General features: G+C 39.6%; 1 protein-coding gene across 2 annotated transcripts; it reads left to right on the top strand.

The window, feature by feature from the left end:
• The first annotated feature begins 271 nt into the window (after positions 1 to 271).
• On the top strand, positions 272 to 8,732 carry CWC15 (CWC15 spliceosome associated protein homolog). Of its 2 annotated transcripts, none has more exons than XM_065945264.1 (7): positions 272 to 370; positions 1,655 to 1,793; positions 2,379 to 2,491; positions 3,083 to 3,171; positions 4,259 to 4,372; positions 7,109 to 7,227; positions 8,272 to 8,732. In XM_065945264.1, exons 2-7 carry the CDS (start codon positions 1,663 to 1,665, stop codon positions 8,399 to 8,401), a joined length of 696 nt encoding a protein of 231 aa, XP_065801336.1. In that variant the 5' UTR covers positions 272 to 370; positions 1,655 to 1,662; the 3' UTR covers positions 8,402 to 8,732. The 2 variants fall into 2 exon arrangements, with proteins under 2 accessions (XP_065801336.1, XP_065801337.1); XM_065945265.1 differs by lacking the exon at positions 272 to 370 and adding an exon at positions 720 to 887.
• Positions 8,733 to 10,047: the final 1,315 nt, after the last annotated feature.

Here is a 10,047-nt window from a genome sequence, read left to right as displayed (position 1 = left end):
CGTTCACGCAGTACCGGAATGAAGGAATCTGGGAGGGAGTCGGGAAAGGAAAAGAAGGAAGAGACATTAACTGGCTCTCGAAGGTACAAACCGACGTTCACCGTCTACTCTAAACGACGGATTTCAAATGCCCGCCCCCTGGACCGTTTCAGCCCCGCCCCTTGCGTCCTCACTTCAACTTCCACCTTGGTCTCCGCTGATTGGTCCTTGCCTCCGCCTCCGAAGGGCGGCAGAAGAGTTCGGGGTTTGCTTCCGGGTCTTGGGCTTTTTTTTTTTTTTTTTTTTGCCGCGGGTGCAGAGGTTTCTGGGAGCAGAGTCATGATGGCGTCTGTATGATCTCCGGAGGCAGCGGCGTCGGAGCTCGGCCAAAGTGAGCGGCAAGACGAAAGCGGACTGTGGGTTGGGCCGTAAGGGGCAGTTGGCAGCGGAGGCAGAGAAACTGGTGCGGGCGGTGGAGGCGCCAGAGCTCCAGACGAGGATAGTCGAGTGTGGGTGGGGCCGTAAGGGGGCAGTTGCGGGCGGAGGCAGAGAATCCAGTGCGGGCCGAGCGGGCCCCAGAGAGGCTGGACAGGGAAAGCGGCATGTGGGCGGGGCCGGAAGGGGCAGCTGGGGGCGGAGTCAGCTAACACGGTTTAGGCCGCAGAGGCCCGGGAGCTGCCGACCGGGAGAGCCGGCTGTAGGTGGGGCCGGAAGGGGCAGCTGGGGGCGGAGTCAGCCTGTACGGGCGGAGGCGACGGCGGAGCTGCAGGCGAGCGGTAGCGCTTGGCGCTTAGGGAGCGTGTCTCTGGTCGCCGAGAGCGCACCGCCAAGGCGGCTCTGCAGAGGGCCGCCCCTCGCCCCCTGGGATAGGGGAGAAGAGTCAGCGGGTTCCCTGTGATAGCCTGGAGGTGAACTCCCCGCCCCAGGGATGATTCTCTGTTGGGGGAGGCGGCGGTGCTCCCCTGCGGCCTGCAACCCTGTTTCTGTCTCTCTGGATACATCCCTCTCCCCCCGCCCCCCCTTTTTTTCCGGAAAATCTAGAGAAGTTTATCGTTTCCCCCTGACACTTGCTTTTCTGACGCTAGATGTTTCAGTAACCACAAACGGGTCCTTAATTTTTGGTTATCAGAGCTCTTTGAGGGTGGGCTCTTGTGTTTCCAGCATTTCTTAAATAGTAACTTGCAAAAGATCTGATTTATATTACGTTGGCTGCTGCTGGAGGAAATTTGATCAACAAAAGATTGCTGGAGATATTTGCCTATGTAACTGTAGTTGAAGTTTAGCACACTTTTTTCTAGAACACTCAGTAACTGTGTCAGTGATTTTTTTTTTTTAAAGATGTTTTTGTTTTTGTCGTTGCTCCCGTGTTCTGTGTGAGGTTTAGATGAAATGGGAGTAAGAAGTCTGGTGGCATGAGGTTGAGTGGAGATGTTTAAAACTCAGACGTGACTGTACTCTATTTTACAAGGGTTTTGATGTGTCAAGTCTCTTGATTTAATAATCTTATGAGGAATATCCCCATTCCGCAGATGACAGAAACTTAAACTTGGTGGCTTGCCAGGGGTCACAGATGTTTGAGGGAATGAACTAGGGCAATTATTTCACAGGGATGGATATTGATTAATGCTTTTCAAAATGAGAGTTTGTTTAAATAACTTGGCACTGTTTTTCAAAGCATAAAAGATGACAACAGCAGCTCGGCCAACTTTTGAACCTGCAAGAGGTGGAAGAGGAAAAGGTGAGGGTGATTTGAGCCAGCTCTCAAAGCAGTATTCAAGCAGAGACCTACCCTCTCATACAAAGATAAAATATAGGTAATGAAGCCTTTTATTTTTTTCTTGTTTCACAAGCAAGATCAAATCTGTTAAATGATATGGTCATGAGATAGCGTGTTTGGGTTATTATCACTCAAGTTACCTATTTTCATAGGGGTAGAATGTAGTAGTGTTTCTGACACCAAAATGATGCTCCATGATTTGAAAGTGCTACCAGATATTCCTTAAGGAGAAATTCCAGTTTACCAGGAATTTCTATATGTAGATTGAACAATGACTAGTAACACATTCTGTCAGGAGGAGTAAGCACTATCAATACTAATCAGTATGAGATTTAAAGTGTTGCTGTAACAAGCCCTGAGTTAGCATACTAACGAAAAGTGAAGGCGTTTTGATCAGCCTGCTGCCTTACAATGGGAAAGTGTGTTGATTTAGTTTGAGGTTATTGACATCACAGGATGCCTCTTAGTAACTTTCAGATTAGACTAATGATCTTGTTGATTCCCCTAGTGGAATTTTATGCTTTAGGGACTCAGGATGAAGTTGTGTTTCTTGAATTGTCTTCTGTTATTACAGCCATTTGTATTTTAGAAGTAACTTTGCCTTGTTTTGTTTCTACTTTAGACAGACCACTCAGGATGCCCCCGAAGAGGTTCGAAACCGTGATTTCAGGAGAGAGTTGGAAGAGAGAGAGAGAGCTGCTGCAAGAGAAAAAAACAGAGATCGGCCAACCCGAGGTACCAACACTCCCTTAGACATTTCTCTCATGACATTATGTTGACAAATAGTTTTTCTTTCATGTAGTAATAGGAATAGATTATTATTTTTGTTTGTTTGCTTTTAAAATTGGGTAAGAGCTATAGCAGTTTCTTGAAAGATTGGATTGGATTGATTGGATTAGATTACATTGAGTTGGATTAGAGATGATAATGAAATTGATGCCAATTTCATCTTTTTATGCTTCTTATTAGAACTAGGGTATATTTAGCAACCATTGTTTCAATTCAGATTAAAGAGTTTTTGACTACTTAGAGCAGCCAGACTTTTTAAGTCCCCATGGTTTCTGTCTGTGAAGTTCTTCCATTTTTATTTTTAGCATGTGTAAACTATATCCTAAATTTCCTGAGGCCACAGTTCCCATACTAAAATCAGTACTTTTGTTAACTCATTCAGCAAGTATTTGTCTAAGACTTACTTGCCTGCCCCTGTTGTTATAATCCCTACTGTCAGGTTTAAGATCTAAGCGCTCTCTGCCCACAAGTCCCTAAAATGTTACTGGAAATACAGGATTTGATTCAGTGAGCTAACTAATGTTTGTTTTCTCCCAGAACATACAACCTCCTCTTCGGTGTCAAAGAAGCCCCGATTGGACCAGATTCCTGCTGCCAACCTTGATGCAGATGACCCCCTAACAGATGTATGTATTACTTCTTCCTCTCATCTGCATGTAGTAATTTACTTACCATTTTTCTGAAATACTTTTTAATTTACTTTTTTAGCTTTAAGAAGCAATTTGTATTTACTTACTATTATTCAGTTACAGCTCTGACTTCAGTTTATTTTAAAACAAAAAAAGCATTATCTTGTTAATCAGATTTCAAGTTTGATCTCTAGAGAGCCAGAAAGGTGTGCTTCCCTAAAAAATAATTCCCTGTATTAAACCATGGAAATGGATAGCTCTGCCTCTTCAGACTGGGCTCTTCATCAGTATCATCCCCTCCAGTGAACGTAGGGACCTTTCCCTATTCTCAACCAGTGTTGCCTCTTCCACGCGTTCAGTGGGCATAATGGCTCCCTCTGTGTTTAGGGAGGCATGTAATCTAAGTGGAAGGTTTTTAAGGATTGACACTTTCATAACATTCAAATTTAGTGGAACCCCACAGACCCACTAAATTTGCGGTTTTCTACATACAGAGAAAAGTCTTCAAGGGTAGCATCTAATTAAGCATATATGTTAGTAATTCTAGAATTGATAGACTAAATTAAAAACTAACATAGTAGTTCAGTATAAGAAACTCAGTTTTAAGTGGGATTTAATGATTATTCTTTTGAAATTATTTTACTCTGAGAATTTAGCACCCTGTTCTGTACTTCCAATTACCCTTACTTCCTAGTTGTTTTGAGCAATATTAAAGTGTTTTGACCCTCAGGGTCAAAGTATGTAGTTAGTGTGTATCAGTATAAAGTGTTCCTTTTCCAGTTTTACAGTTATTTTCATGTGTAAATCCTTATTTGATCATGTAAATTTGAAAGATACTATTAGCTGCTATAATGTCTAAAATACATTTTAAGATACATTTTAGTTAAGTAGTCATAAGCTACTTGTGAGGTTTTATTTTACTTTTTGTTTGGTTGCTGATCTAATTTTATTTAGCTACATTTATCTTTCCCACTGGGAAAATAAATCCTGCTCCAAAGATTTGATAAGTGCCATTTTTATGGAAAAAAAATGACTTATGCCTATTTTGTGTCTAACCTCCTTTGCCATCACCATTCTTTTTTAGGAGGAAGATGAAGATGAAGATTTTGAAGAGGAGAGTGATGATGACGACACTGCAGCTCTTCTTGCAGAGCTGGAAAAAATTAAAAAAGAAAGAGCTGAAGAGCAGGCCAGGAAGGTAAAACCAGCATATTAAATGTTTTTACATCTTCTCACATGAATTATAGCAGAAATGTTGTTTAATTCAAATAGTAGCACCTTCGTAGAAAGCAGTGGCACCCCACTCCAGTACTCTTGCCTCTAAAATCCCATGGATGGAAGAGCCTGGTAGGCTGCAGTCCATGGGGTCGCTAAGAGTCGGACATGATTGAGCGACTTCACTTTCACTTTTCACTTTCATGCATTGGAAAAGGAAATGGCAACCCACTCCAGTATTCTTGCCTGGAGAATTCCAGGGATGGGGGGAGCCTAGTGGGCTGATGTCTATGGGGTCGCACAGAGTCGGACACGACTGAAATGACTCGGCAGTAGCAGTAGCCGTAGTAGCACCTTATATTAGAAATCATCCTTGCCAGGTCTAGATGTTATAGCACCTGTAGGTCTATAAATCTGGTAATTTCTGTGACATCCTAAGTCTCCTAGTTACGTTAGAAATTCTTTTGAAATGGTTCAAACATGGTTTAGGCCTAGTCATTAAATTGTTCTTCACTCATTTATTTGTTCAGCAGACATCTAGTCAATGTCTATTAAGTGTCAGAAGAATCAAAGATGACTAGATGTAGTCATTACCTAGGAAGAACCCACAGATATAATGAAACCATCTTTACCTCTGTCCTTGTCTTCTGCCCCAGTCTTCTTTCCAGGCACTTGGTGAGGCCATTTGTCAATAAATTTTATGTAACCTAGTTTCTGAGTCCCCACAGTCTCTCTATTTGGAAGGAAAGAATGTCTTAACTCAAAGACAGATAAATTAAATAGGATCCATAGTATGTACATTTATTACATAATTACCCATAGTAGTAACAATAAGAGATAAAACTTAGGAGTCAAGAGTGAGTGAGTGCACTAACCATTTGTAGATCAATGCGAACAGTTTGAACTCTGTTTGAACTCTGTTCTAAAGGATATGCAGAACTAGTCAATTTCAGCAGGAGATGGTAGGGTTGAGGGTGCATTTTAGAAAGATTACTCTGGCCAAAGTGTGGAGGATGCAAGAAAGGACTGATTAGAGGGCTGTTTCAATAATCCTCATATCCTGTTACGAGAGTCTTGCATGCTAGGAGTTGAATTTGATAGATGTTAACTATCAGGGAGATAAAATTGACCAAAGAAAAGTGACAAATTAGCTATGGCAGTTCCTGGGTCTGTGTGAGTGCCATACACTAATTCAGGGAACGTAGAAGGATGAGCATGCCTCAGTGGAGAGAAAAGAAATGATGAGTTCTGTTTGGAACATGTTGAATCAGACACACTGTGAGACCCTCAAGTAGATCTATCTGCCTCCACTTTCAACCGGAATAGAGCAAAAATTTTTTTTAAGTGGACTTCTTTGTAAGATTTTATTTGAACCCAAGAATTGTTCTGTTTAGAAAAAGGAAAAAGACTGATGTAGGCTATGCTTGGAACCTAGGGAGGTAGAACTCATGTGGGTCAGAAGGGCCAGGGAAGAATTGAGAAAATAGGTAGAATTGGGGATAGGCTTTGAAGACAGAATTCAGATTGGAAGAGTAAAACCATTAAAGATACAATTCGTGTCAAAATTTGGCATAGGATAGCAAAACTCCAATAGAACTATAAGACCATTCCTATGCCTGTGCACCACAAGAGGGCAGTTTTTCTATTCCAAATTCTTGTGGCCTTCCTAACAGCTGTGGATACAGAAAGAGACAATTAAATGCATTAGGAGCATAAACATTTATTTAAGGAGCATAAGCATTTTAGGAAGAAGTTCTTGGCAATTTTGCAAGATGCATCTGATTTCTTTGTACAAATATGTGTTGGTGTATTTTGGAGTCACATGACAGTTGTGTACCTATTTCCCTATCTTGCTTTCTAGTGGCTGGCTTTTGAGGTGTTTCAAAACATTTTCAAACCAGTCAGCCTATGTCAGGGACTGGGAAACTTTCTATAAAGGACTAGATAGTAACTATATTAGGCTTGTAGATCACATAGCCTCTGTCACAACTTTTCAACTCAGCTGATTGTAGGATAAGCAGCCATAGGAATCATAAATAAATGAATGAGACTGTACCAGTAAAATTTATTTACAAAACAAGATGGTTTGGATTGGAGTAAACCACAGGCTGTCCATCCTGTATACCCATGGTCATGAAACAGTGTACCTGGTACTGGAGTATGTACCTGGCAATCAACCAATAACTCTAAAGGAAATGATAGAAAATTGTTCTTGGTAATAATAACTTGTCACCAGTCCTAGAGATGCAAGTTTACATTGTTACTGAATCGAAAGATTATTTATAATCGGCTATATTGACCCTCCTTTAGAAATTGAGATAAATTGTTTTGCTAAATGTGTCTTTTTGATGTTTAACATGTCCTTAAATGATTAGAATGTTTACTGATATACTGTCTAAGCAATTATGTAACTTTGTATGTAATTCAAGAAAGAAAATATGCTTAAATATGCAACTCAAGAATTTCAAAGTCAGAAGGAGACTAATGAATGCTAACAAACTTGAACTATTTATAACGAAAGTGCCAAATTATTTCAGTAAATGAGACTTTTTTGGTATATCTTTAAAAACAAAACCAGTGCTATCTTGATGCTTATCCCATCTCTCCCTAAAAATCCTAACAGTCTTTTAAAATATGAGTTATGATAATAAGATTGATGCCAGAGTTAATATAAGTAAATGAATCTTTTACTTATGAATCTTCCCATATCCATTGATAGGAACAAGAACAAAAGGCTGAAGAAGAAAGGATTCGTATGGAAAACATTCTGAGTGGAAACCCTCTTCTTAATCTCACTGGCCCATCCCAGCCTCAGGCCAACTTCAAAGTTAAAAGAAGGTATTGTACAGTAAATAAGTTGGAGATTTCATGTATATGTATACAGTACAGATTATATATAAAATAAAGTTGTATGTGTAGTTTTTTTATTGTATTAAACTATATGGTGGTTCTACTTTGTTTGGTGCAGATAGGAATGTTTGGAGGTTGAAACATGTCTTAATGTGCAGATCACATTTGACCTAGCTCTGCTCAGCTGCTCACATTTCTCTGCACTGCACCAGTGATGACTTACACCCTTTTCAAAGATGCCCATGTTCTTTGCTGATTTTCCACGTGCAGTTTCCTCTGACATGCATACATCCACACACAAACACACATTGTATAGGCTTTCATTTGATACATGTTTGTGAGAACCCATATATTGCATATATGAGTTTGTGTTTTATATGCTAGGTGATATTTTGAAATAATAGTCTTTATTTTCTCTAAAACATGTATTTAAGCCCATCCCGGGCTGCCTGTTTTTTTTGTTGTTGTTATTTTTTAATTTATACATTATGAAAGCCAGCCAAGAGAATCTTAACCAGAGTCCTGCCCTAAGCTCTTCAGCTGCTCTTTCCTTGTGGTTAATGTAGATGTGGGCCAACATATGAGCCTTAATTATTATACCCTAATAGTTTCTTCTTTTGTCCTAAATTATTAAATGGTAAGAGTATATATAAAATCCTTAAAACCACGTAGTATAACTATAGTGACTTGCCCAGTTATCCTTGAGACCTGTCCATACTAATCAGGGTAGTACCAGGTGCTGCCTCTTTGTTTTTGACTTGAAAACATTAAATATGCAGTTTCTTCTCTTTTAACTCAAAGTTTCTTATACTGGAGAAATAATGAGAATGTTGTGTATATTCTAAAATAGGGATTACCCTTCCTGTTATGAAAAAGCAAGCCAACCACCTCTTAAAAATTACTTATTCTTTTGGGCATAATTGCAGCATCAAACGATATGCGTGTTGAGCATGAGGAAGCTTTGCAGTTCACCTGATGTTTTTATCTCTTGGTACAGGTGTTGTAAGAGTGTTGTATTGTTTTTTCTTTCAGGTGGGATGATGATGTTGTCTTCAAGAACTGTGCAAAAGGTGTAGATGATCAGAAGAAAGACAAAAGATTTGTAAATGATACGCTTCGATCTGAATTTCACAAAAAGTTCATGGAGAAATACATTAAATAGTACAGTTTTATGTGCTGAATTGAAGGCTATAACATGTAAATGATCTGACTTCATTTTGATTTATTTTTCCCTCCCCACCCATGTCTAAATTGTGTATAGGCTTCCCTAATTTTTAGTTCCAAAGTATCTTTTCCTTTATTGATTAATTACTTGGTAAGGACTTGGGAATTGGTTTAACCCAGTTTCCATCTCAGTATTTCCAGTCATGTGTTTTCTCTTAAATATGGGAAAAGAAACCTTATAATAAATATTTTTAATAATCTAAATAGCCAAATCTGTGTCCCCAACTTGTTTGTTGAAATGTATGCAGCTAATAAAACATTGCATATTTTCTTCTGTGTGTTGTATTTCTTTGCATGTTAGCTTTTTCTCGTCATATCTCAAGTCAGTTAATTCATGTCTCCTGTATCTTTTGAAAAGTGTGATGAAAGATTAAAGGGATTCCATTTTGGACCACTGTGTTGGTCCAAACACAGAGAGGAGTGTTGTTGAGCAGAAAGCTCCCCGAGTGTGTGTGTGAGGGAGCATGGGGTACGTCTCACTTTGGGGTTGCCCCTTTCTTTTCTCTCAGCCCCAGACAAGAGCTTCTTAAGTGTGCCCAGGAGTGGCATTCACCTGTGTTCTGGATACCCGGCTGCCATGTTTCTCTTGAGTGAGAGAGAGTTTGCACAGTGACACTAGATGCAAAGCATGGGAGAGTTTAACATCAAACAATATATGAAATAAAACCTTTGGAAACACGAGGATATGGATACGGGAAGTAGGAGCGTTTACACAGATGGGAAATGAAGTTTCCCTAAACCTTAGCTAGGATTTTTATGGTTGTCATTTTATTAGAAAATGTGAGACGAAATTGAATCTTCTACAGGTAGAGACCCATTCATAGGATTCCTCTATTGTAAATGATGTTAAACTTGGTAGGGTTAAAGGTAAAACCTTTAAAGCAAAAACAACTTGTTATTTATCATTGGCTGTTTATTTAAACTCCTCTAGGATCCCCAGTGGAAGCTTGGACACGGGTTAACCTGAGTCCAGAGGAGAACTGGAATTACTGCCCAGGTCTTGACCAAGTTTATGTCCTGTGTTTTTAGTTTTTCTCCCAACTGAGCAATTTACATTGACATCTGAATGCCTTGACAAGTGTACTCTTTTTTTTTTTTTTTTTTTTTTAATTTGGCTGTGCTGGGTCCTAGTTGGATCTGGTTCCCTGACTGGGGATCAAACCTGGGCCCCCAGGATTGGAAATGGAGTCTTAGCCACTGAACCACCAGGAAAGTCCCTTGACTAGTGTTTTTAAAAACCTTTCATAATACTGAAATGTTTTTGTCTACAACTTTCAATTTCTAAAGTGCCTTCACTCATTTTCAATTTTCTTCATAGCAATATTTACATAGGAAGGAAACACTGGGTTATTCAAAGCTAAGGAAAGGAAATTCAGGCTCAGTGATTGGATCAGCATTAATACATGGTGGAACACATGCGTGTCTAAAACTACGTGAAAGTGTGCGTACAGAAGTGAGAAGCGTTATTTAGATGTCCAAAAGTAGTTCTTGGGATTATGGGTAAAGTCTTGAGGAAAAGAAGTAGCAATTAATCATAAAACTTTTTAGTATATAAAAGGCTTATAACTCATACCCAAGGACCCA

The sequence above is a fragment of the Muntiacus reevesi genome, chromosome 9 (assembly GCF_963930625.1).
Source record: "Muntiacus reevesi chromosome 9, mMunRee1.1, whole genome shotgun sequence".
NCBI classification, from domain to species: domain Eukaryota; kingdom Metazoa; phylum Chordata; class Mammalia; order Artiodactyla; family Cervidae; genus Muntiacus; species Muntiacus reevesi.
Note: the sequence above shows the minus strand (reverse complement) of the source record. Positions and strands in the feature narration are given on the sequence as shown.